The following is a 27,637-nucleotide window of genomic DNA, read 5'->3' as shown; positions in this document are numbered from 1 at the left end:
CAGAGAAGATCTGAGGACACGGCTGCGGGCGAGGAGAGGGAGGAGACAAGAGCGGCGGCGGCGGCCACAGCAGCAGCAGCAGCAGTGTGATCGTCGGCTGCAAGATTGCACAGAGAGGAGAGGAAGGGGGGTCGGCATTGGAGGAGGGGGGAAGGAGGAGGGGGGCAACCCATGCATGGCTGAGCTTTGCAGGTGGTTCCCCCTCCCTCCCTCCTCCTCCTCCTCTCTCACCCCTCTGTATCGCTCAGGTGGGTGTCATTGGAGATGTCACGGAAAGCGATTATGAGGTGCGGTTGGGTCACTAAAGGCGCGATTCATGCGCAACGGGGCTTGGACGGTACCGAGGGGCTGCCGGGTTGGGCTCCTCCATCCAGCTGCGGGGAGCGGCAGCAGCAGCAGCAATCACAGGAGCAGCCTCCGCCGCTAGCGCCAGACCAGACCCTCTCAGCATCAGGAGACAAAACTTTACGCAAAAGTTTTCCCCCTCTTTTTGGTCTTTTTAAAATATATGTATATAGATATATATCTATTAAGAGACTCAAATTCATCTTCCTTCCCCTCTTGGTGGGGCGTTTCGAAAAGTAAGGCATCGCGGATGTTTTTAGAGGCTTAGAAAATAAATAAGTTTTTCTTTCCAGGAGAGCCAGGACTCAACTTACCGATTGTGTTTTCGACACAATCCAAGCCACTTTTGAGCATTTATAACAATTCCTCCTCGATTTCAAAAAAGGGAGACAATTGAAGCACGTGCTTCTGTTGAAATCTAGTAAAACTTTTTAAAAGTGTTTGGCTGCTGGCTAGGGCCCATATATATTATATTTAGAAGTGACTTAACAAGGTACTATAGTGTCTGTGATTGTGACAGAGAGGTTTCTGAATTAGCTGCCTTGGTGTTTCATTTTATTTCTTAATTATTTTTGCTTTACTGCCCAGCAGAGCATTCTGAAAGGAAGCGAAAGAAGGATGGTGTATATGTGTGTGTATCAAAGTAAGGGATGAATTAGAAGAGAATAGTTCCTGGTGCTGAGCACCCATTAAGCCTGTTCCTTTCAGCTACCCTAAGGACTCTTAACTGGCTTGTTCTTGGCTGAGTTGTAGCTAAGATTTCTTGTTTAGAAATGAGGAACTTGTTTGCTGCAGTGAAAAAGAACACTGTGTTATCCAGGATTGCCATGCAATCCTAAATCCTAACCATTGTATTCTCAGGAGTGAGCACTATTGAATTCAGTGGGACTTACTCCCAGGTAAGTGGAGGATTGCAGCTTTAGGCTGCTGTCGTATAACCACATATGTGGAAGTCAGTGAGACTTGCTTTCAAGTTGCCATGGTTAGGACTGCATTGTTACAGCGTGCTGCCACCCCCTTTCTTCCAGAGGTGCCTTTTCATCAGGTGCATGAAGTCATAAATGTGACAGAACGAGGTTCCAGCCTTCAAACGGCTGCCACGATAAATTGGATACTTTAATTCATAGACTTCTTTTTTAGTTTGATGTTTTCTCTTAACTGGGAAGAGAAACTCATTGAGTGCACCCATTTCCCTTTTCTTTTCCTCCTTCATGGATTTTTCTTTTTAAATGCAAAACAGGGCAAATTTGATATGTTAGTAAAACTTGTGTTTTATTATTTTTTGAGCTATTTATTGTGGGTTGCTTTTCTTATAAAAATCAGCGAAACCTGTTTTTTCAGAAGCCAGCATGGGGGAGGAGGGGTAGAAAAGTTCATTATTTGTTAAAACTTACTGTTGGTCTTTTCCTTATTGTGGTGTTTTGTGTGTATGTTTGTGTTTAAAGTCTTTTTTCCCTTTTTGTTTTTACTAAGGGGAAGTTGGGAATAACTGGATGTCAGGAAGTGAAGTGAAAACTCCACGTTGTCTATGAGAAGCTGAGGAGACAGACCAAAAGGGATGGATTTATTATTCATATAGACCATCAGCATTCTGCTTTAAAAGGATTTTTTTTTAATCCAAAGAAATCTATAAAAAGGGAATAAAAGGCCAAGAGTGCAATGCAAGAGTAAATAACCGACTGCATTCGAAGAAAGGAAGGCTGAAGGGAAATCAAACAAAACCAAGATATATTTATTTGCTGAACCTGCATCTCTTTTATACACAGTTTTCCTTGCTTATCCAAAATAGTATTTATCAGACTTTTGTCTGCCATTGCACAGAAGTTTACATACCCAAAACGCCCCACACACGAAGAAAGCGCCGCAAAACCTGTTACTCCAACAAATAGTGGGATTCAAATTTATATCTATATGTATATATATAGCGAAACTTTTCCCACGATGACTCTTCTATCCTATGGATATCGGTTTTGAGATAACAGATGAGGATTGTTGGCGCCTTTTGGAAATCGTACTGGTGTTGTGGGCCATGGGCTGTATTCAGAGCATTAGCTGCAAATCAAAAGGTTTTCGGGAGAGTATTACTGTCATTGAAGTTAAGGCCTCCATCGACCCCGTCCCTACCAACATTGATGAGTCGTCCAGTGTGGTTCTGAGATACCGGACCCCGCACTTCCGGGCTTCTGCTCAGGTGTTGGTGCCTCCTCTCCCCAGAAAAGAGACCTGGATCGTCGGCTGGATCCAGGCCTGTAGTCACATGGAGTTCTACAATCACTACGGGGAACACGGAATGTGAGTGGTACAGTATCGGCTGCGTGTATTAGATTTAACTTGTTATGGTACCTGGGGATGGGGGGGGGGAGGGACTTGTACACTGCAAGGATTTTTGCCAAGGGGTGCAACCTGCTGTGCAATTGGATAAGGGACCCATGGCTCAGTGGCAGAGCACCTACTTTTCAGGCAGAAGGTCCCAGGTTCATTCCCCAGCATGTGCAAGTAGGACTGGGATAAGTCTCTCTACTTAAAACCCCAGAGAGCCTTTTAAACAGTGCTGAGCTAGATGGACCTATGGTGTGACTCAGTATACAGTTCCTTCCTGTGTTTTAGGATGATGGTCATAGCTCAGTGTTAGAGCACCCACTTTGCATGCAGGTGTCCCTGGTTTGATTCCTGGAATCTCCAGGGAGGGCTTGGGCTCTATCCCTTGCCTGACATTCTAGAGAATGGGTAGGCAAACTAAGGCCCAGGGGCCGATCCAGACCAGTTGCCTTCTAAATACGGCCCGTGGACGGTCCGGGAATTAGCATGGTTTTACTGGTGGGGCTGTGGGTTAAACCACAGAGCCTAGGACTTGCTGATCAGAAGGTCGGTGGTTCGAATCCCCACGACGGGGTGAGCTCCCGTTCGGTCCTAGCTCCTGCCAACCTAGCAGTTCCAAAGCACGTCAAAGTGCTAAATAGGTACCGCTCCGGCGGGAAGGTAAACGGCGTTTCTGTGCGCTGCTCTGGTTCGCCAGAAGCGGCTTAGTCATGCTGGCCACATAACCCAGAAGCTGTACACCAGCTCTCTCGGCCAATAAATCGAGATGAGCGCCGCAACCCCAGAGTCGGCCACGACTGGACCTAATGGTCAGGGGTCCCTTTACCTTTACATGAGTAGAATGTGTGCTTTTATTTAGAATGCATCTCTGGGTTATTTGTGGGGCATCAGAATTCATTCATTATTATTTTTCAAAATATAGTCCGCCCCCCCCCAAGGTCTGAGGGACAGTGGACCGGCCCCCTGCTGAAAACGTTTGCTGATCCCTGGTATAGACAATATGGAGCTAGAGGAATGAAGGTTCTGACTTGGTATAAAGTAGCTTTCTGCATTACCTATCCTCCTGTCACTGGTGGCATCCAGTTTTGTAGGGCAGGTTTGCCCCTCATTATCACCCTCCCTCCAAATCCAGTGCTTCATTTCTCCTCATAAGGTCCCTGGAACCTGCCTTGATACCAGGTCACAGAATGACTGCATGCCTGCTCTGGCTGCCCCTGACTCTCCAGGCTCTCAGGTCTTTCTCCTCACCTGCTCTGGGATTTGTTTAGCGGGAGATGCCAAGGATCAAATCTGGGACTGTCTGCTTGCAAAGCACTTGCCCTATCACCATTGATCTATGGCTCCTTCCAACACATTCCACCTCCCAGCTGTCCCGTCTCATTCACTTATGTAAGAAAAAGCAATTTTGGGGGGAGGGGTGTCAGTGAATGGGGCTAAAAGTGTCTTCCCCTTTCCGTTAAGGGTTAGGTCAGTCCCAATCTGTATAGGTCCTGCTTTTTGTTCCTGCTGGGGTGTGATGGAATGTTGGGGGGAGGAACTGAATTCTTTAAACTGGCTTCTTCTAATAGCAAACTCAGCTGGTGAGTACCGGTGGGACTGTAGCCAAAATTGGACATGCTGAGAAACATGAGGGATAATATCAGCATGCTCAAGGAGGGGAACTAAAGTTTTGCAAATGCATAGCAAATATTTATGGTGAAATCCTAATGTCCTCCTCAAATAGCCCAAATAGAACCAAGAATTCTTAGTGGTGACACAGAAGAATATCTGCTCTGGGAAAGGAAGCGGGAATGGAATGGAGTACCCTAAGAAAGGGCATGGCTGGCTGGAAGCCTGAACAGGACCACTCCCCACTGCCACCTTTTGCTGCAGGCCACATTTGTAGGTGGCGCTGTGGGTTAAAGCCTCAGCGCCTAGGGCTTGCCGATCGAAAGGTCGGCGGTTCGAATCCCTGCGGCAGGGTGCGCTCCCGCTGCTCGGTCCCAGCGCCTGCCAACCTAGCAGTTCGAAAGCACCTCCGGGTGCAAGTAGATAAATAGGGACCGCTTACCAGCGGGAAGGTAAACGGCGTTTCCGTGTGCGGCTCTGGCTCGCCAGAGCAGCGATGTCACGCTGGCCACGTGACCCGGAAGTGTCTCCGGACAGCGCTGGCCCCTGGCCTCTTAAGTGAGATGGGCGCACAACCCCAGAGTCTGTCAAGACTGGCCCGTACGGGCAGGGGTACCTTTACCTTTACCTTTACTATTAGCCGAGTGGCTATAATTTAAATGGCCTGTGTTTTGATCCCTTCCTGTCATGGCCACTGCAACAACCTGGCAGTGAGTTTAAGGGAAAATTGGCTTCCTGCATCACCAGTAGGGATGGGACAGAAATCAGATTCTGTTCACATTTGAAGGGGGAACTTGCACTAATTAGCACTTCCTGAAACATTCTTTGAACTTTATACTTCTCCAGATTTTGCAATGAACTGTTCCAACCAAGTAATGGGTACAAAAAACGCATACAACAGGGTTAAAGTGTGCATAAAAACACCTTTATTAGTGAAAACATTGTATTGAAAATACATTGTGTTAAGGGGAAATGGGTTTGCAAAAACTGCCCCTTAGGCAAGATAGCATAGCAAAAATGTGAATGTTTGGAGAAACGTGCTCTGAAACGCTTATTAATTTTCATGAGGGTCTTTTTAATCGCAAAGGGATGTGGAAATCTTAATTTAAGAATTGGGAAAAGTGAGAGAAACCGAAATGGATGGATTCACTGGCACGGCTGTCCAAGGAAACCTTTGGGTCTTTCAGCACAGGAAAAGGCGGCCTTCTGCTTGTAGCGAGTTTCCTTATCTGTTCTCACACAGGGGAGCAGCAGAGGAAGTCGCCAGGGGCCTCTTCCTACACTGACTCAGAGCCTGCTCTACTCTCTGAGAGGGTCTCTTTTAAACTTTCCACGTATGCATCCGTATTCCACCCCCTCTCCCACCCCCAAAGAAGTGGGGAGTCTCTGTAGCACAGGAATCTCATTATGCCCAGGGCACAAGCAACTCTTATAGGGATATTCCGTGTTTGTTAAGATTTAGGGCAGGCAACCCCATTCATTCTCACAGCAGTCCTGAGACGGAGCTTAGGTACCTCCTTGCCCAGATACCTAAATATGTGCCGAGATATCTAAATATGAAGTTCCTCCTTCCTCTGAGTCTTTAAAATCTGAAATAGTTGCTTCAGTCCAGTAAGGATCATGGTACAATTTGCAAGTAAAGCAGGTTTGTTTGTTTGTTTTAAATCAAGTCACTATTGAATGCAAATGGGGGACACCTCTGGATGTCTCTCGTTGGTCCTCGGGATTATTTCCCAGGCAACACTCCCTCCCCAGGTCCTGGGTGATTTGGGGTGCTCCTTGGGCACTTTTGGCCTGACTGGACTGTGCCCTTGAACTGCGATGCCTTTTGCTTCCCTGGATGGAGGTATTTGCAAATCTCTGGCTTCTGAGTGGCTGGAGAGTAGCTTATGGTATAGGGCCCTTAGATGGAGAGTGTGGCCCTCGGACGGAAAAAGCTTCCATCAGTCTAGCTACAAATGCATCATGCTCTTGAGGTGCTTTTTATATTGAAATTAAATTTATATTTATATTTAAATTAAATTATTAATACGCTGCCTCATCTTTCGGAATAGCCCCTCTCCGGCAGGGCAGCCTGACAACATAAAAAAAAAGTTAAAGCTGTATAAAGTATCAAACAACACACTATTATCAATAATAATAGCAGCAACAGCAGAACATTTCGCATCCCAGTAAAAATGGTGGCCTTTGCCTCTTACACACCCTCACTTAAAAGCAGTCGTGCATAAAATATTTTTAGAGCCCCACATATCTCTTAGGTGAGGGCATTCTGCAACCATGGGTCTGCCACAAATTATAATTTCCCCAAACATCAAATACAGTGGTACCTCGGGTTAAGTACTTAATTTGTTCCGGAGGTCTATTCTTAACCTGAAACTGTTCTTAACCTGAAGCACCACTTTAGCTAATGGGGCCTCCTGCTGCCGCCGTGCCGCCGGAGCACGATTTCTGTTCTCATCCTGAAGCAAAGTTCTTAACCTGAAGCACTATTTCTGGGTTAGTGGAATCTGTAACCTGAAGCGTATGTAACCTGAGGTACCACTGTACAGCAGGATCTCATTTACCCTCCTATTTTTATTTTTTATTTTTTACCTCCAGCCAAGGGTTGGGAAACCAAATGTAATCTGTTGGCCCTCACTGTCCTTGCTTCACATCCTCCTTGGGTGTTTTTTTTTGCCCTGCTGGGATGTGTCCTTGAAAATTATTATGGCTCTGGGTTGCTTGAATGGAGGACAGAAGGGTGGGTGAGTTTGTGTAGAAGCCAGCCCACTGTGCAGTTGTCAAATTCACATCCTCTTTGCTGCTCCCATTTTTGTTCTGGCCCCGCCCACCACTTCCATGTGACTGTAGTTAGAACAGAGGCACCTGTGCCTTTACCTTCCCTAGTCTGGAGAAAGGGGGCGTGGCAAGCGAAGGGGGCGTGGCTTGAGGAGAGTCCTGAAAGCTGAGTGGGCCATGTCCCCATCATGCATTTACAGTACTCTTACCCCTTTTAGCAGTCATGTGCTGGGAATTCTATCTCTGTGAGGGAAGCTCCTAATAACCCACAGCAAACTATTGTTGGCACCCATTTGTCTCAGGAGACGATGGAGGACTGTGAAGTGAAACCATGAAAGTTAAGGAGTCATGAAAGTTAAGGTGGCAACCAAAATGATGCAGGCAGTGGATCAGCTCCCCTGTGGGGAAAAGTCACAACGTTTGGGGCTTTTTAGTTTAGAGAAATGGCGAGTTAAGAGATGGCATGATAGAGATGCATAAATAGTGGATAGAGTAAAGTTCTTCTCCCTATTCTCATTACTCAGGGACATCCAGGGAGGCTGAATGTTGGAAGATTCAGACAGAAAAGTAATTGTGCATTGTGTAAAGAAGTACATTTATGAAATTTGCCTCCTCAGGAGGCAGTGTGGGCCGGATCCACCAGGCTCTTTTTAATGTTCTTACATGTATGGAATAAAAGTGACTATGGAGAGGTTTGAAGGGCTACACTTGACCCCCCTGGGCCTGAGACTCGCCACCACTAAGCCAGGAGGAGAAAGCCGGCTTTAAAAAGTAGGTTCAGATCATAAGGACTTGAGAGGCATGTGGTTTCCCCCCTCTGCCACTCCCCCAACTCTGCTTCTCCCTTAAAACAGGAAGCCATGGGGAGGGCTGCCTGAAATAGCCCTGAGGAAGTTTGCGGGGAGAGCAGCCACAATGAAAAAGAGGCCCTAAGCAAGGCTAACCCAAGCCAGTGTGCTGTCTGTCAAAATTGCACCCTAACATTGCCTCTCCATGCACAGGAGCCAACTCGATGGGCAGTTGAAGGGCTACAGCTTTGGTTGCAGCTCAGGAGAGCAGGCCAGCTTATGGGGCGTGCAGGGAAATATAGCTCTGTCCTCCCATAGAGAATAGTTGGGGTTTCCAAAGGAGGACTCCCTCTTCCCCACTGCCCACGGGAGTGTGTTTTAGGTGCTTGCCTTGCTCCACCTAATGGTGGGCTTGTCTTTAAAGGCTGTACTGAAAACAATTCTGACTGCTCCCTCTTGCCATGAGAACATAGGAAGAGCCTGGCTGCTGGGTCATTCCAATGGCCCATCTAGCCCACCATCCTCTTCTCACAGTGGCCACCCAGATGCCGATGGGAAACCCTCAAGCGAGACCAGAGCACATGAGCCCTCTCTCTTCCTGCACTTTCCACCCCTGTGTGCAAAGTGTCATAAAGAAAACATCAGTATAAGGCAACTTCCTGTGTTCATTTTCAGGCACTATGGGCAGGGGAGAGATTCCACTCAGTCGGCAGTGAAAGCCAATCTCTCAAATCCACACTTTCCAAAATAATATCAGAACCGAAACACAGCCATCCTTCCAATTTCACACTTACCCAGATTTTGTGATGCAGTTCCCCAAATAGTGAATAATATAGCATACATTATTATTATTATTATTATACACTGCATTTTCCCTGATGGGACTCAAAGTGGCTTACAGATAAAAATAGGAACTGAGAAAAACACAGGGAAAAAGTACCGGTATTTAAAAAATAAACATTGATACAATATAAAACTATATACATACATAGCATTCGTTATATTAGGTGGAAATTGCTTGCAAACATGTGCATTAGTCAGAATTGCATACCAAAGTTTGTTTATTAGGAGAAATTTGCATGGAAATTCCATCCAATTTCCATTAGGGTTTTTTTTTTTAATTGCATATTGCTGCACAAATGTGGAAAACTGAAGATTGGAAAAGTGAGAAACACGGAGAACTGAAATTGTTAGACCCCCTCCATCTCTTTGCATGAGAAAACAAAACAGTATTAAAAACATCATCACATATAACCACCCCAATATTAAGCAGAGCTCAATGCTAAGCAGAGCTCAATGAGTAATGGTTTGCACAATAAAAAGGACCCAGGGGTGGGGGAGACTCTTATGCAGGACACAGCAAGGAATTCCTTCAGCAGCATGTTGAGGTGGGCAGCTCTGGGGATGTGCTTTTTAAAATTATTATTGCAGTAAAAGAATGTGCACCCCACAGGCAGAAAAGGGATGACAGGGACTTGGCAAGCGTAAACTATAGAGGGAGCAGATGGCTGCAGGGCTGACCGCTCTGACACTGGCCAAATCTTGGGGGCTGAGCATTGTGCGTGGGTGAGAGGATAGATGGAAATGTCACATTAATAAGAGAGAGCCACTCACTTGCTTTCCCCAAAAAAGAGGACTGAAAGAAGGGAAACCTCTGTAGAAGTGAGTAAGCTAGATAAACAGAAAGAGGAGAGAAGGAATCAAGTTGTAAAAAAGCTACCCTGTCCTAAGACAGCCTTGCAAATCCACACACAGTTTCTAGTCCTCAAACAGCCAAAAGGGCCTGTTTATACTCATTCCCCTTCTGCTATTCATGTTGATGCATTGATCCTGTTTATATCCTGTCTTTCATTCATCATAAGAGCAGCCCTGCCTGGTTAAGTTTTTTGTTTATTTCATTTCATTGAATTAACTTAAGAAGAGGCTGGCTGCTGAATCAGGCCAAAGGCCCATCTAATCCAGCACCAACCAGAATGCCTTAATGGGAAGCCAGCCAGCAAGTAGGACTTGAGTGCAACAGCACTCTGCCTGCTTACGATCTCCAGAAACTGGTATACAGAGAGGCATGTTGCCCTGACAGAACACCGCTCACCCTTGACCATTGGCCCTATTGGCTGGGCTCAGTTGGGGAGTTTGCGTCCAGCTAATCTGAAGGGCTCATGAGGCCCTCAGTCTTTCAGCTGCTGCGCCAGCCCAGATCATTCAGATGCTTTCTGTTTTGGGTGTGTATATGCCATCGCTGGGGAAGTATCCCCAGTGATTCAGAGTGTACTGCAGCCCACATCCTGGTGTGCTGCCATTTCGTGAGCTGGCCCTTAAGTTTCTCACAGCGGACCAGAAGGGTCTTGCTTCTCCATTAGTCACAGCCTTGGAATCAAGCTGAAATATTGGAATCAAGCATGGCTCTCCTTCTCTGGCTTCTGCCTGCTTCTCACTCAATTCACACACACTCTACTTTGCTGTTATCTTTTCCACTGCCAGCCAGTTGTGGAAAGGGGACCGATGACAGTTCTGGGGGCTATTAACTCACCAAGAAACTTGCCTGACTAGTTGAATAATGGAATCCTCCACTAGATTTTTTTCCCCAGGTGGAACTCACCGGAAACAAGTTCCGGCACCTCGGTGGTGTTTGGGGCTGGTTGCTCCCCCTAAAAAAGTCTCAACAATCAACATCTTTAGTTCCAGCACCTCGTTTTCTTTTTGAAAAAAAGCCCTGGCAGTTACCATCTTATTAGGAGATCCATTCCTCACAATGTAGGAATAGGGCATTATAGTGTGGTGGCAACTACCCTTTCGAATTCCCTCCCTTTAAATATTAGACAGGTTGCTGTCTCTGTTGCCTTTTCAGTGCCTACTTAAGACCTTCCTTCCTCTTTCCAACAAGCCTTTTAAAGCTGAGCTTTTTCCCAAGTCTGCACATGTATTGGAGTTACTTTTAATGTTTGCCATCCTGTGTTCCTTTGGGGGAAAGGGCAGGAAGTAATAAGAAAAATAAGAAAAAATTTCTTTTAATAAGAAAAATAAGTACATAATAATAATATTATTTCATTCGTTAGTTAATAGAGATTGATTATAAGAACCAGGGCAAGCTTGTACGTGTGCTGGTAGTCCTTTGGGGAATCTCCCTTTAAACTATAAAAACTATAAATGGCAAGAGTGCAGGGACCAAACGAGGCCCTGAAAGCCTGTCTGGCCCTTGGGACTTTCCCCAATTCACACCCTCACCCATAGGTGCTCCTGTCTGCCTGGAACCTCTGGCGTCACTTACCAATGACATGTGGCCCCAAGAAGGCTGACCATGAGCGAATGTGGCCCTCCCCATCTCTGATCTATGACTTTAACATAAGTACTTCAAATTGCTCCAGCCTGGCAGACCTCAATGTGGTGAGGGGAAGCGCCATAATTTTGTTTCTCCTTCATCCCTGCGCTCTTTGCCCGTGTTAAGATTTTGTAATTGTTTTTGGAAACTTTGGTGTATGTTTCATCACGTGGATTCTGGCCAACCAATCAATAGCGCACTTTGGTTTACATAATTGTACTACAGGAGTACAATATATGTGTTAATGAAATTACTTGCGAATAGTGGAGCTGACTTAGAAGGATACTTACGAAAAACGTGTCCCCTACTCCAAAAAAGAAACTGTTCCCCCAAAATAATATAGCTTAGGGCATCATAATCCTATGAACACTCACCGAATCTTGCTTGATGTGTGCTTGCTTTGATGAAGGCATGAAATAGCCTAGCGAATTACATATTTTGTAAGCAATTCAAAAAATACAAACTTCATGCACATCCCTACCCCTGACTATAGGCAATGTTGCCTGGGTGGATGGGAATTGTAGTCCAAAACATTTGGAGCCCCCCAGTTGTGGAAGGCTGTGGTGTGGACAGTACGCTGTCTAGATGGTCCAATTATCTTGCAGCTTTCTGTGTTTATCCAGAGGTTAGATTGGGGCGTAAATTTGATTCAGTCTGCATTTAAAGGAGAACCTACCTAAATCACACTTCCCAAAGAACGCACGTACTGAAACATGGCCATGCATCAAAGTTCAATATGCTCTTGATCCCCCCCCCCAGTGCAGTTCTCCAGCCAAGTAATTTATACGAACGTGCATATACTAGGGTAAAGTGTACTTTAAAATACATTAAGATGCTGGAGATTGAATGAACTACTGCAATTGCATTTCACCCTTGGCACTAGACAGATGGGCGATGGGTCGTTCGTTGGTCACCATGTGACCAAATGGCAGATCTTATTGCTTTCTATCAAGTGATTTCTCTCCCCCACCACACACTTATTCTCCTTCCTAAGATTTAAAATATATATATTCAAACGGTGTCTGCAGCATTCTGAACCTAAACGGAAACAGCGGGTTGAAGCAGGAAGTAAAACAGGAGAAGAAACATCCTACTTATAACCCCCATTCTTCAGTGTGTTGGCAAAAATTCTGCCAGCTTCTGAGGGTGTGTGTGTCTAAGTGCTCACAATTACGCTGCTCACCTTTCCCATCTTAGCAAATGGCTGAAAGGGAAGCGTTAGTTTCTAAAGCAGCACTAGGAAATCTGAAACCTTGGGGCCACATGTGGCCCTAAGCTTGTGACCCTATATGCATGCTGAAGCTCTTTACAAACAGATTTCTAGAGCTCCCACCCTGGTGAGTTTTAGTCCAAGGTACTTAGGACCAACCCTACTCTTTACTTCTAAATCCCAGGCATGCAGGGGCTGGTGATGATTGTGCAGTAGCAAGGCCAAATACCCCCCCCCCTCAAATGCTCAGGAGACCTGCAAGTATTCCACTCATTTCAGGGCAAATCTAAAATAGAATTCATGTCTTAAACAGAACCCTGTCTGTATCCTAATCCCATTTCTATTAAATCTCTTGAATGGCTTTTTAAGGGGGGGGTGTTGCATTCTGTCTGCCCAAGAGCTTGTGTCTATTTGGTTCACAGCCTCTCTGCCCTGCTCCACCCACTATGAAGTGCAGTAAGGCAAACTGTGGGGCTGATGTCTGGCACAGGAAAATCTGCTCTTTTATACTACCCGCTTGGTCTCTTTGTAGTATGAAGCAGAGGTGAACTCTGGCCAGATTAGACAAGTCTCTGGTTTTAAAGGTTGCTATTTGAAAAGCGACAGGAGATCATTTTAAGCAAAATGGCAAGTACATTTGTAGAATAATAGGGCCAAAGGGATTGTGAAGAACAAAATTGCATGGAGATTCCCCGCCCCCACCCTCCTGTGTTCTCTGTTGTGTTTCCTTAAGCACAAAACCTTCCCCATCTGAGAGATTACATTTCAGAATGGCAGAAATGCCAGGGATGGATTTGGTGCTTGTATGTGCTCAATGCCGCAAACACTAAATCTGCAATCCTCTTAAAAACAGCAGACTCCCTGTTGTCCCTTGTGCGAGAGAGATGTGATTGGAAAGGAATAAGATTGCGGATTTCGTCTAGGTTTCCTCCATTAATAGCTTTGCTGAAGGGTTCTGTGTAACTCAGAAAGCTTGCATAGTTCTACACGAGAGATGGCTGCCATACTTTTTTCTCCCTCTCCCCCCACCCCCACAATCTTTGGGGCTGGACTTAGTCTATGGATTGCTACAAAGCTGAGCCAGCCCTTTCCATCTGCCTTTGCCCTTTGTTCACAGCTTATAGTTGATTTTAACCAAACAGTCTATAAATTGACTGACTGACTGACTGACTGACTGACTGACTGACTGAATGAATGACCACCACCATCACCCCAACATTAATCTCCCCATAGAGAACCATGGTAGACACTGTAGCACAGATGCTTGATAGACATGAGGCCTATTGGTTTCTTTGGGGAGGCAGTGGTAGGGGCTGGTGGATTCCGATGCTTCAAGGACGGAACTTAGCAGATAAGCGTATGGGTTTAATAAAACCCCCCACCCACCCCCGGCTCCATCCACAGATGAGGTATTATTGGCCAACACCCCAATCTCTATGAGCGATGCAATATTCCAGGGGTTCCAGGTACTTACCCAGGGTCTGTGTCCCCTTTTGGGAACGGGGCACAGCAGAGACTGTGGTGTTTTTATAATACACAGTTTATTTACACATATTGTGGTACTTCTGGTTAAGAACTTAATTCATTCTGGAGGTCTGTTCTTAACTTGAAACTGTTCTTAACCTGAGGTACCACTTTAGCTAATGGGGCCTCCTGCCGCTGCCGCGCGATTTCTGTTCTCATCCTTAGGTAAAGTTCTTAACCCAAGGTACTACTTCTGGGTTAGCCAAGTCTGTAACCTGAAGTGTCTGTAACCTGAGGTACCACTGTATATGCAAACTGAGCCTTTGATGGAGGGGTTCACAGTATCAACACCCCAAAAGGGTTTTGTTTCTCCCATAGCCCCAGCTTTGCATTTAGATAGGCAGCCAACATTGTGCTCTGCCTCTGTGGCGTTCCAGCTTGCTGCTTTACTTCTAGGTCACATTACCGCCTCCAGCTTCTAGCTCACATAACAGCTAACTCAAACCTCTCTGCTGTAAACTCTGGCTTTATCTGTCTTACAAAAGCCCATTATCCTTTGTTCTCTTAATGGCCCAGAACTCAGTCACTCACCTCAACATAGGAAGCTAGCCTGGCTTCATTAGCTTTTAACATTTGCTGCATCCAGGGATTTGAGAGGTCTTGCAACCAGTTTTAACACCTCAAGCCTTCATTAAATTCTAACACTTTCTAGATCCAGGAATTTAGAGAGATCTAGACTAAGTACACGGGACGCGGGTGGCGCTGTGGGTTAAACCACAGAGCCTAGGACTTGCTGATCAGAAGGTCGGTGGTTCGAATTCCCACGACGGGGTGAGCTCCCGTTGTTCGGTCCCAGCTTCTGCCAACCTAGCAGTTCCAAAGCACGTCAAAGTGCAAGTAGATAAATAGGTACTGCTCTGGTGGGAAGGTAAACGGCGTTTCCATGTGCTGCTCTGGTTCGCCAGAAGCGGCTTAGTCATGCTGGCCACATGACCCAGAAGCTGTACACCGGCTCCCTCAGCCAATAAAGCGAGATGAGCGCTGCAACCCCAGAGTCGGCCACGACTAGACCTAATGGTTAGGGGTCCCTTTACCTTTACTAGACCCTTGGACTCAAAACCACGAATTTTACAATCTTGCCTGTATCCTCTATACAGCATTGTGTTGATGGCCAATCCTCAACCAGACAAAATTCTGTTGCCTCTATTCAAGTTAAACAAACCCTGGAGGGGGAAAAACCACTCGGTGCCTAGAAAGAAAATTAGGATTATGATTAGCCTAGGATTTAGAAGGCTGGAAAACAGGATTATTATTATTATTATTACTAAATCACTTTTGCAGCCATCTTTATTTTTTAAGCATGCAAAATGCATTGGAAAGCAGAAAGCAGGGAGGCGGGGAAGGAAGGTAACAGACAGTTGGGAAACGTGCAACTTTTTATGTGGGAGAAAGCTCTGTGGATGCACCTTCCCCTTAAAATCTTCATAGGAAAATATAATCACCCCATGCAGAGCTTTCTGTGCTGTTACAACATCTGAGCCGCCACCCCATCAATTGCCACCCTCTTCTCATACCTATTTGTATGCCAGACAATCAAGGTGCCCCAGTTTAAAAAGGGGCTCAAAGCACCACATTTAATGTGGAAGCAAAGGGTCAGGCATGAATGTGGGTATTGATTAAACCCTGCTCCATTCTGTCTTAGCTGATTTGTCCCTCTGACCCTAATATTGCTCATATTAGCCTCCCCAAACCTGGTCCCCTCTAAGACATTGTTGAACTCAAAACTCCTATCAACTCCAGGCAGCAGATTGGGGATAATGGGAGTTGTAGTCTTACAGCCTTCCCTAACCTGGTGCCCTCTGATTCTGTTGGGCTCCCATTAGACCAGCGTTGTCAATGGCAAGGCATGATGGGAGTTGTCTGCCAGCAACATCCAGAGGACACCAGTTTCCACCACTCCCAGAGTTCCCTGTGAAGAGGGATTGGTTGTTAGACAACTCTGAGCCCCCTTAACAAACCACAGCTCCCAGAATTCTTGTGGGGAAGCCATGACAATTTAAAGTGGTATGATACTGTTTTAAATATATGGTGTGGATGTGGCCATACGTTGACTGGTTGTCCAGGGTGTCAGACAGAGAGGGACCTTGCTTCCTGCTCATTTTAACTGGAGATGGTGGGGATGGAATGAACCTGGGAACTTTTGCTTGCAAAGGGTAGGTTTTTCCCACCGAACTATGGCCATGCTCTCTTGCAAATCGGCCACTGGTGAATATAATAGCTGGTTTGAAAGAGATAAGGTCATAGGAAACACAGGAAATTGCCTTATACTGAGGCCAATGGTCCATTTAGTTCAGAATTGTCTATCCTGACCAGCAGTGACTCTCCAGAATCTCAAATGGGAGCCTTTCCAAACCTTACCAAGATATGCCAATCGGGATTAAACCAGTGATCTTCTGCATGCAAAGCAGATATTCTGCTACTGAATTGTTGTCCTTCATCTAAGTGTCAATAAGGCTCTAGTTCCCATGATTCGAACCTGGGACCTTCTGCATGCACAGCAGATGCTCCGCCACTGAGCTGCAGCCACCCTCAGGTGAGACTGAGTCAAGGACAACAGCTGGCAAGGGGTATGGGACGGACTCTGTGTGTGTATGCAGTGGGCTTTCTTGTCAGCCATAAAAAGGGCAATGAAGCCCCATTCCCTTCCTCCTGCTGAAATTTGTAGGCGGATTTAATTGCTTGCGAATGCCAGTATTAACCACGTGCAAGGCGAGTGAGGGCCCCAGGGGGTTGTGCAAGTTTCCTCCCCATAGATGTATGTGCCAGAACGTTTCCTGTCAGCCTCGTACCATCTGCTTTTTACGCCTCCCCTTCCCTTCGGTTTCCTAAACAGCGCTCTGCCGCGCACTCGTTTCCCCTCTTTCATTGCGAAAATCACACACAATGGGGGTGGGAGGTGGGTGATTTGCCATACTGGCTCAGAGTGATAAGCCTCAGCCTGTTCCGCAGGCCTCTTTTGACAGCACCAGGCAGAGAGGTGGGGTAGTATAAATGTTTCTAATAAACCAAGTAATTAAAATAAGATTTAGTAGACTTCTTTTTCCTCCTTCCTGCATTCCTCCAGGAATCCCCACTGTTGTTTTTTATTTTTCTTTAAGTTGAGCATCCTAATCCTTTCCACAATAAAGAAGGGCCAAGACCCAAAACAGCCCTCAGTGCCAGCAATGGGGAACCTGTGGGGTCCTTGTTATTGCTCAACTCCAACTCCAGTCGTCCCTGGCCATTTGCTACCATGCTGGCTTCCAGGAGTTGGAGACCAGAAACATCTGGATGGTCATAGCTGAGGTTCCCTATCGCTGCTGTCCACCTTGCAGTGCTTCTGTAATATCTATTGCAGGGCTTTGGAAACCTCCAGGTCCACCCATTTGGCCCTGTAGCCTATTCCACCTAAGCCATGCCCTTCTGTCCTATGTAAAATGCCAGGTGCAGTGGCGGACCTTGACGTCTCAAATTTCAGTGGTGCTCTGTGCAACGCCAATATCCGGCACCCCGTTGGATATTGCAGTTGCAGCGCCCCAGAAGCTCCACACCCAGTGCAACCACACTGGTCATGCAACCCTAGATCTGCCTTTGCCAACTGCAGTCCAAGTAAAAAGTTGAAAGGGTGGCAATGCACCGCCCACCACCTTATCTGCAAAGCCCCGGGCCCAAGGTAACACTTTGGAAAGGGCTTCCAAAGGCCACCTGATATCATTGCAATGCCAGGTAATGGGCCAGTCAGGTGGCTCTGCCTACCTGCTGAACTTGGCCGGTGATGGATTGGGGAGATAATCCCCTGTCCTTCCCAGGCCTTAATTTCTGCATGAAAATAAAACCAAACCAGATTATTATTATTATTATTATTATTATTATTATTATTATTATTATTAATCTCCTTTCCCCAAAAGGGTCTCTCACTGGGGATTTTGAGACAGACAGATGGGCACACACAGAGCAGACGTTTGCTTTCTTACAGAGAGCAGACGTTTGCTTTCTTACGGTGATCTCTGATTCACCCCCCACTGGAGAAAGTTGGATGAGTACTTCCCCCCACCCCACCAAAAAATCCTCCAGGCTTTTCTCAGTCCTGTGGTAACCCCAGACGTCAGCCTCCCATATGCTAAGAATTGCCCCATAGCCCCTTTTCCTCTGTCAAGAGAGCCTGTGCTCAGTTAATCTTTTATGCATCCTGAGATGGTCAGGCTCCTTCTTACAGGACATTTGTGGCTTGACAAGACATGGCCTTCTGTGGGAGCAGAGAAACAGCAACACTCAGAATTTTGTGGCAGGGGCTATGGCGGGGGGGGGGCAGGGCCATAGCTAGGGAGTGGTGAGGTGGGCCCCTGCCAAGGGTGCAGGTGGGGGGGGTACAAAATCGGCTAAAAATATGTAAAAATTTTGATTATTGCCTCATAAGAAAAGGTTTTTAACAGAGGGTGAATTGAATGGGTGAAGGGGGGCGGGTTGGAGGATAGGCGGAAAGAAGAGCTAATTTGTCCGTGGCTAGGAGGCGCAATCAGGACAGTTCTGCCAGGGGCGCAAGTTCACTTAGCTACGGCTCTGAGGGGGTGGGAACTTTCTGGACTACCTTTTGAAGACATTGGTAGGCATATCCTAAGGCAAAAGTGGCCGAGGAATCACAGCAAATTTTACTGCAGTACCGTTTGTTTGCTGGCTGGCTGGCTATTTATTTATTTATTTATTTATTTATGGCACTTAGATGCCAACTATTCTTTCAAGGAACTCAAGATACTGTGCATTTTATCCTCACAACAACCCTGAGAGGTAGGTTAGGCTGAGAGACAGTGGCTGGCCAAAGGTGAGCTTCATAGCTGAGGGAGGATTTGAACCCCATTCTCCCAGGTACCTCAGTCCCAAGGCCCAAATGTGGCCCTGCAGGCCTCTCTATATGGCCCCTGAAGACTCTTCCCAAGGCCACTTCGCTCACTGGCCCTGCTTTGCATGCTTTTGCCTGGCTGGAATGTGCCCTTGAACACTGGATAAAAGCTTCTTGCTTACCTGGATGGAGGACACAGGAGGGTGTGCTGCTCTGTGCATAGGGTGGGATTAAATAAATTTTAATAAATAAATTTTAGAAATCAATTAATGCAGCCCATTAATTGATAAAATGCTGAAGTGCTACAGACTGGAATACGGTGGTACCTTGGGTTAAGAACTTAATTCGTTCTGGAGGTCCGTTCTTAACCTGAAACTGTTCTTAACCTGAGGTACCACTTTAGCTAATGGGGCCTCCCGCTGCCACCAGTTTCTCTCATCCTGAAGCAAAGTTCTTAACCTGAGGTACTATTTCTGGGTTAGCGGAGTCTGTAACCTGAAGCGTCTGTAACCTGAGGTACCACTATACAAGATTCGCAAGTCTTCCCTGCAGGAGAAACAACACTCATCTTCTCCTTTCCTTTCCCTCTCAAATGCAGGTCAAGCTGGGAACTCCCAGATCTCCTCGAGGGCAAGATCCAAGCGATCAGTGACTCGGATGGGGTCAATTACCCCTGGTATGGGAACACCACAGAGACCTGTACCATCGTGGGGCCCACCAAGAAGGAAGGGAAGTTCAGCGTCAGCATGAACGATAACTTCTACCCAAGTGTCACCTGGGCTGTCCCAGTGAGTGACAGCAACGTGGCCAAGCTCACAAGCATCCACAGGGATCAGAGCTTTACTACTTGGCTGGTTGCCACCAACACAGCCACCAACGAGATGGTCATCCTTCAGACAATCCGGTGGCGGATGAAGCTGGGCATCGATGTGACCCCCAGCAAACCTTTGGGGCACCGTGCCAAGCTGAAGGAGCCCCATGCCCAGGAGCAGCCACAGATCCTAAGCAAGAACGAGCCAATACCACCTAGTGCCCTCGTGAAACCCAATGCCAACGACGCCCAGGTACTCATGTGGAGGCCTAAGGACGGGCGCCCTCTAGTGGTGATACCTCCAAAGCATCGGTAATGAGACCCCCTCTCTCTCTAAGTGTGGATTGGGAGGGGTGGGGGCAAAGAGAGGAGGAGGAGGAGGAGGAGGAAAAAAACCGCTTCATATTTAAGAAAACATATTTAAGCAAAAAAAAAAACCAACCAGATGCACTTTTAAAACTCATATGACAGAAAAGAGAAATAATAATAATAATGCAACCATTCTACCTTTTCCCGTCGGAACGGGTCTCACTGTGCTAGAGACGCTCAACAGGAAGGACGCTCCCCTCAAGAGCATGACGGGGTGTGTGTGTGTACGTTTGTCACCAGACATCGAGTTTCTAAGGGAGCGAACAAATCAATGTCCACACACTTGATTTCCAGCCTTGTAAAAGTTGCTTTTTTCCTTCCTTCAGTTGTTGTTTTCAAGTTCAATCTCATTAACTTAGCTTGGATCACCTGAGAGAGAGAAAAAACGAAAAGGTTTTTTTAATATATATATTAAATGAGGGAGGTTTTATTTTTGAGATGGGAGGAGGAAGGGAGAAAATTAATTTTATTTAGTTGGGAAGGGGAGTGGATGCAGATGCAACAGAGTAGAAAAGAAAACAACAATTTGTTTATTTCTCCTCTCCCTGGATGATGATGATGATGATGATGGGTGGGTGGGTGGATTTTTTGTTCTTACAGAGATGATGTTCCAAATTGCAAACACACGTCACGCGGCCTTATGTAGATTTTACTTTGCATTGCCAAACCTTTGCCTTAAGCTGCATTTTTTTAAAAAGCGGGTAAGCGGGGCGGGGCGGGGGGAGGGGATAAGAAAGCAAGCAAGCAAAGAAGGCTCCTTTTTTCTTACTAGATATTAGAGTGAGTGGGGGGGGGGAGATGTTTTGTTCTGGAATGAAAATGAATCATTGAGCTTGTATTGCAACCAGTTGCTAAAGGAGGTTGCCATCTTTTCCCCCTTGCTTTTGAAACAAACTAAAACTACACCAGCAGAGATTCTCTTGGGACAGAGAGGCGGTGAAGGAAACTGCACCTGCTTAATTTCCACCTGACTGCTGCTGTTAGTAGTGCAGGAACTCTAGTTGCTTCCACACTAGCCCTTCTTTCCACTAAAATTATCACCCTATGTTTACTCAGTTCTTACAAATTGCATTCCTGTGTTGCCTCCGATGTCAGTGCTACTAACATTTCAATGGGTCTACTCTTAGTAGAACACAGTTAGATACAACCCTCTGTGCATCTTTTTCAAATCTGATCTGTAGTGGGGTGGGGGGTCTCTATTCTTTTGGTAATTTTTTTGGTAATTTTAGGGCTTATAAAAAAGACTTTTCAGGGACGTGTGTGGCACTGTGGGTTAAACCATAGAGTCTACAGCTTGCTGATCAGAAGGTCATCGGTTCAAATCCCTGCGACAGAGTGAGCTCCCGTTGCTCGGTCCCTCCTAGGTACCGCTCCAGCGCGGGGCGTTTCCGCACACTGCTCTGGTTTGCCAGAAGCAGCTTAGTCATGCTGGCCACATGAGCTGGAAGCTGTACGCCGGCTCCCTCGGCCAATAAAGCGAGATGAGTGCCGCAACCCCAGAGTCGTCCACGACTGGACCTAATGGTCCCTTTATCTTTAAAAAGACTTTTCAGGGCTCCTCCTCTTAAATTACAAACTTCCTGTGTACAGATTCACCCCACTTTATTGCTTTCTGTTTAGTTCAATGGAGGGATATTAGCAGTCCCTTCACTGCCGAATATTGTCAGTTTCTGATCCTGTGAACAGAGGTGCTTTAAGTATGCATTGCCTCCCATTTTAGCTCCTTTTTATTTGTATAGAGCAAAATAGACAGTACTATTTTTCTACATAAAAATGATAAGAAAATAATGAGAGGCAATCAGTCTTTAAAGCCTCCCTGCTCACAGGAACAGAAATTGGCAACGCAGGAGAACTGTATTCAAGAAAAAGTAATATAATGGGCTGAACCTGGCAGCAGTAAGCTTTTAATTAACAGTTGCGGGGATCTTTGTTTAATGAGTCTTTCTTCTGAACAAGCATTACAGAAGGTTCTTAGCCATGGGGAGTGGCATTGCTGATCTATTTAGTGTAATATTAAGTGCTGTGCAGAACCACCAGTTTAATTTTACTTTCTGCACAGTGTGGGAAAGAAATGCACCAGCAGCGCTGAAAGCAACTAGTGTGGAAGCAACATTTGCTTGGGGGGAATTGTATTTTTCTATGTCACAGAGGGAAAAATCTGGTTTGAGCCCCCCCAAGTAATCCTCCCTAGCTTAGATGGGGATGCTGTGACCTGTGCAATTGCTGCAAATTGTCTGCCTTCCCTTCCAGAAGCAAGAATTTTAGCTCCAGAATGGGAAGCCGTGGCTCACAGCTTCTAGGATCAGGCGTGGGGAACCTTTGACCCTCCAGATGTTGCTGAACTGCAGCTTCCATCAGCCCCAACAAGCATGGCCAGTAGCTAGGGTTGATGGGAGTTGTAGTTCAGCAACAGCTGGAGGGCCAAAGGTTCCCCACACCTTTCTAGAAAGAAAACAGAGTACCAAGCAAGGATAGCAGGAAGTGATCTGGGTGATGTTTTACTCTGGATTCTTTACTTCCTTCTCCATATCCAACCCTCTTCCCTTTGGGAGGATCTTCAGGGCAGCGAGAAACAGTTATATCCAACTAACTCAGAGTAGACCCAATGGAATTAATGTACCTAAACTAGCCATGCCCATATTGAAAATAACTTAATTTAGGGGCAGAGCTGTAACTTACTAGGGAAACACATGCTTTGAACACAGAACCTTTTGCGTGCAGTCTGTGGTCTGGGTGCTTATTGTGATGGCAAAGACCTCTGAATGTAACTTTTAGGAGCTGCTGTTGGTCAGAGTAAGTCCTGGGCCTGATGGACCAATTGTTTTTATTAACATATATGAAATTGGTCACAATGTCCATTAATTGCAATGAGTTTACTCTGAGATACAGTCCATATGAAATATTTTAAGCGGTGGCAGGGGTGGGGAGGTAGAGGGGAAGAGACTCAGTTTTGAAAATGCACAGGCCCCAGGACAAAACTTCCATGACACACCGTTTCTTTCTGGTATTCACAGGAACAGGACTGTTTTCCCCTCTAATGATACGGGGCAGCCAGCGTTCAGCACGGATCACTTGGGATCGGGGCAATATAGGGGTCCCTTCTTCACCAAAGGGGGAACCCAGTGTGCCGTTTGGTTTAAAATTTAAAAAGAAAAGGAAGTGGGGAGGGGAGACCACATTTTCAACTCAACATGCAGGATTCTAAAATGCACACTTGTCTGTTTTTTTCTGAAAATAATAGTTCTCTAAGTAATGGTGTGTTTGCACTAGCAGATTACCATCAGATGCGCTTACCGCTGTTGCTGGATTTGACCCCTGCTGCTGCTGCTACTGCTGTAGAGTTTGCACTTGGCAAAGGGGTAGTTTGGTGTTAAATTATTGCTGGAAAAGCCTGCAAGTCACTCATCTGCTGTTTTTCCCCTGCAGGGCATGAAAGAGATGGTGCAAAACAAAATAAAAACAAACCATCCAACCACCCCAAAATGCATGATTAAGAGTTTACCTGCAGAAATATTTGGCTAGTGATTCCTTTTGAAAATATACATGTTCCCTCCACCACCCAACATATGGGGGTATAGCCATAGTTACTGCCCTCCATTTTCAGAACAGGGGTAAAACAGGAGTTGTTTCCTCCTGATGGAAACCATTTCTTTTCCAAAACAGGACAGAAGTGACACACTTTTATTGTTGCAGTTAGAAGTGGGAGTTTACCATTGCTGCTTAAAATTTCAACAACCAGCTATATATATATATATGAGATATGGATACTTGTCTTGAGAAACCACACATTCAGAATCTAGGGTGTGGGTGTATTAACCTAATCCATCCAAACAATTCATATTTGGCGGCAGTTGGCCCTAAAGCTTGTTTTTGATCAGCCAAATCCCTTGCTCCTGTATGATCCGTAATCAAGCCAAGGAAATTAGACAGCTGCTACTTTTGAAGGTCACAGCTATATAGCACCAAACGAGTGTGCAATATGCTACTCACTGTGCCTGCATGAAAATGCTTACAATTACTTACAAAATGCCCAGAACAAGAGTCCTGAATATCTCAAGGCATGGGCTGATTCTCAGGCAAGGGTAATATACTCACAGAGTTATTAAAATAACAAAGCACCACTACAGTTCCCAGGATCCTTTGGGGGAAGGGGAGCCACAACTGTTAAAAGTGGTAAGAGTGCTTCAGTTGCACAGTGTGGATAAGCGCAAGCAGTGGAGGCTGGTCTGTTAGGCAATTGGGGCACTCCCACACCAGTCAATGCCCACTGTCACTGCCCTGCCTTCTTGCCTACAACCAGCCCAAGGGGTAGACTTGGCTGTTGGCTTCCTCCTCCTGTTGCCCTTGTAGAACTCAGCAAGGAGATGGATGGGGCGGGGCATCATAATTAATTGGCTCCACCTCTCATTGGTTCTGGACTGTGGCTCTACCTACTGTATGGGCTCACAGCCTTCTGCCCCACCAGCTCAGGCTATGAGAAGATGTTGCTTCAGCAAGCATCAAACTGAGATAGAACAGCATCATCTCCCTCCCTCCTGCTAGTTCTTCCCACAGTGAGCGGTGCCTTTTGAGTTAAAGGGCCACAGCACACCCCATCAGTCTTGGTGCTGCCAGCAGAGCAGGGGAGACTCTGGGGCCTCTGTGACGAGGTCTTTTAAGCACAAGGGTGGCACCATTATATCTTCAGGCTGGGGCACAGGCATTAGTAGGTTGTCTGGCAGACATGCTTCTTGGTCTTCTCTGTCCTTTCCCTTCTGCTTTGGAGTCCTCACCCTCATATCCCCGAGGACAAGGAATCTGATGCCAGGGTCACAGAATCATAGAACAGCTGGAAAGGACCCTGAGGTCCACTCCCCTGCAAAGCAGGAATTTCAACCAAAGCATCCATGGCAGATGGCCAGCTAACCTCCACTTAAAAACCTCCAAGGAAGGAGAGTCCAGCGCCTCTCATGGGAGTCTGTTCTACTGCAGAATGGCTCTTGTTGTCAGAAAGTTCCTCCTGATGTTTAGTCGGAATCTCCTCATAACTTGAATCCATTGGTTCGGGTCCTGCCCTCCAGAGCTGGAGAAAACAAGTTTGCTCCCACTTTCATGGGAAAGCCCTTTAGATATTTGAAGGTGGCTCCCTGATATCTCCTGATAATCCTCCTCTTATCTGGGCTAAACATGCCCAACTGTTTCTCAAACGGCTTGGTTTCCAGACCCTCAGTTGTGACACTGAACAGCTTTCCCTATGAAAGTGATTGAGAATACTTGGAAATAACAGCTGCATCTTAGGAAGCTGCCTTCTACTGAGTTGGACCATTGATCCATCTAGCTCAGTACTGTCTACACTGACTGGCAGCAACTCTTCATTACCCCAGGCAGGGAACTTTCCCCAGCCGTCACCTGGAGATGTCATTGGGGATTGAACCTGGGACCTTCTGCATGCAAAGCACATGCTCTGGCACTGAGCTACAGCCTTTAAAAAAAAATTCAGAGAGGAGGCTGCTGCTTTTGTCTTGCTGAAGTGGCTTCCCAGTCCTTTCTCTTTCTATGGGGGATGTCAAGAAAGCAGACTCCCTCCCTGTTAAAGCCTTCCTATTCAGCTGTTTTCCTCAACCCTGCTGCTTTAAGCAGGGAGGGGGAGGAGCTGTCACGGACAGGCTTGATCCAACACAAAATGGGTTGTGTGACAATGACTGGCTGGACTGAGTTGCTGCCCTCAAGATGAATAGAACCACTGGTGAAGGGGTTCAGAAGGTGGGGTGTTGGGGGTGTGGGGGTAAGAGGGTTGTGTGAGATACGGGAGCTGATACTAATGTTCAGTGCTATCTTTCTAGAAAAAAGGTGCCAGAACTCACCATGAACACCTCCCTTGTTCTCTTATAATGGAAATGGTGCTGGAACTGAGTTCCAGTGAGTTCTGGCTGGGGGGGGGGGGAAGCCCTGCTAATGCTGAAAGGAGCTTCTCTAGATTCACATTAAGGGCAGGCAGGTCAGGTGTTATTTCATTAAACAGAGACTGGCTGGATCAAATCAAGAAGTTGCATGTAGTCCAGCATCATCCGAGTCTCAACAGTGGCCAACCAGAGACTCCAGGAAGACGAGATACAAAGCTGTAGGACAATTCCCACTGCTCTTCCTCTTCTCCCTGCCCAGTGTCTGTTAGCTGGACATTGATCAAAGCAGACCTTAGACGAATCAAGCACAGCAAACCCTGGGGGCCTTGTGCTGTGCACTCCCCTTTGCTGTCGATCACAGGGACCTGCAGCATTCATTGCATGGAGACAGGTTAACAGGTGACTAAATTACTCATACAAAGAGAGAAAAAGAGATAGGGAGATTGGACTGTCGTGGCCTAGGGTTGTTACTCATCTTTCTACATGTCCCTCTTCAGAATGCCTAAACCTTTAGCACTGTGGCTGGCCTGCCTTCGTCCTTTCTCACGCTTCCCTGCTTTGAGCCATTTTCAACATAAAATGAGAACACACTTAACTGTTGGGCTTGGGTGGGTCAATGTTGCCTCACTGTTGCCCAATGCACAGCATTCATGTGAATACAGCTTCTGCTTAAAGGCGGTGTGTGTGTGTGTGTGTGTGTGTGTGTGTGTGTATTGTGAACCTCTGGATGTTCCTAAGACACACAACTCCCATAATTCCTATTGGTCATGCTGGCTGAGGTTGATGGGAATTGGAGTCCAACAACATCTGGAGAGCCACAGAAATCCCCTACCCTTGATCTAAGAACGTGAAACATTCTCCTTTTTCACAAGTGAATGCCTCTTCTAAACAGGCATTTGCCCATCTCTTGCATGCTGTGAGGGTTGCTCCTTAGATCAGGGAACAGTGAGGGCGGGACTGTACTCCTGATGTTTTCAGACTACAACTCCCATCCTCCAGCAACATCTGGAGGAGCACAGATTGAATTCAATGAAGCAAACATCACTTCTCCGCAATAGTCACTTTCACCTTGTAAAATTGGGGTGGCAATAGTCTGCTCTAATGCATTAATAAGGACCAGAGTAGGAACACTGAGGTGAAACAGTGGCTGAAATTGCATTTACTCCAACTGTTTTCAAACCCTGGGCAGGGTAACATGGTAGGAGACAGGCCTCATCCATACTTGTAAGCATAATTACACACACCTCTCTCTCTCTTGCACTACTACACTGTGATCGAAGCCTTTGATTTGTGGCTGCCAGCTGTTAAATGCACCAGTTAGTACGGTACCTGTCCACACGCAAAAAAGACCAAGGGAATAACTTTGGGAGCAGGTCTTGGCTATGAATAAAAAGGTAGAAGGCCCATCTTGCCTGTAAGGGGACGGGGCAGGTTACCATAACCCCATTCAAAGTTGTGCCTGGATTTGTGTTGCAGCAATAAGAACTGTCCCTTGGTCTTTGCAAAAATACTGTGAAAATGTCTTGTGGGGGTGGGGAAATGTACCAAGTCTGGACACTAAAAAAAGAAGAAGAGGTATTTAAGAAGATATAAAAGCAACACATTTGCTTTACAAAAAAACAACAAAATAAATAATTTTCAAAAAGAACCTTTTGACGTCTGGTTTTATGGTGTGTTTATTATTACAGGAGTAAACAACTGTACATGTCAGATTGGGCTGCAGTGTGAGACCTAGAACAAGCCGTCTGGAGTTTATTTGTCTAGACTCATTTGTACCCTCCTAAAAAAAACTCCCTAGGGTGACTTACAATACATGCCATCAGTAAAATATGAGACAGGTCCTGCTTGCAGGTTTACAGTCTAAAAGA

The 27,637-nt window shown here is 46.2% G+C and overlaps 1 protein-coding gene across 3 annotated transcripts; it reads left to right on the top strand.

Annotated features, from left to right (window-relative positions):
- The first annotated feature begins 114 nt into the window (after positions 1-114).
- Positions 115-27,417, top strand: FAM78A (family with sequence similarity 78 member A). 3 transcript variants are annotated; one of them, XM_079962580.1, is made up of 4 exons: positions 115-248; positions 1,819-2,637; positions 19,306-19,830; positions 22,902-23,098. In XM_079962580.1, the coding sequence occupies exons 2-4, from the start codon at positions 2,303-2,305 to the stop codon at positions 23,032-23,034; spliced, it is 993 nt and encodes a 330-aa protein (XP_079818706.1). In that variant the 5' UTR covers positions 115-248; positions 1,819-2,302; the 3' UTR covers positions 23,035-23,098. The 3 variants fall into 3 exon arrangements, with proteins under 3 accessions (XP_079818706.1, XP_079818705.1, XP_079818707.1); XM_079962579.1 differs by lacking the exon at positions 115-248 and adding an exon at positions 346-581; XM_079962581.1 differs by lacking the exons at positions 115-248; positions 22,902-23,098 and adding exons at positions 349-581; positions 23,314-27,417.
- The last annotated feature ends 220 nt before the right edge of the window (positions 27,418-27,637 follow it).

The sequence above is a fragment of the Podarcis cretensis genome (assembly GCF_951804945.1).
Source record: "Podarcis cretensis genome assembly, chromosome: Z".
NCBI classification, from domain to species: domain Eukaryota; kingdom Metazoa; phylum Chordata; class Lepidosauria; order Squamata; family Lacertidae; genus Podarcis; species Podarcis cretensis.
This window is presented reverse-complemented; position numbering and strand designations above follow the sequence as displayed.

Bases quoted from the DNA above. Each gene is read 5' to 3' on its own strand.
- FAM78A (XM_079962580.1), top strand. From the start codon at position 2,303: ATGGATATCGGTTTTGAGATAACAGATGAGGATTGTTGGCGCCTTTTG. The intron at 2,638-19,305 runs GTGAGTGGTACA...TCTCAAATGCAG, and splicing joins CACTACGGGGAACACGGAAT to GTCAAGCTGGGAACTCCCAG. The intron at 19,831-22,901 runs GTAATGAGACCC...TGGTATTCACAG, and splicing joins GTGATACCTCCAAAGCATCG to GAACAGGACTGTTTTCCCCT.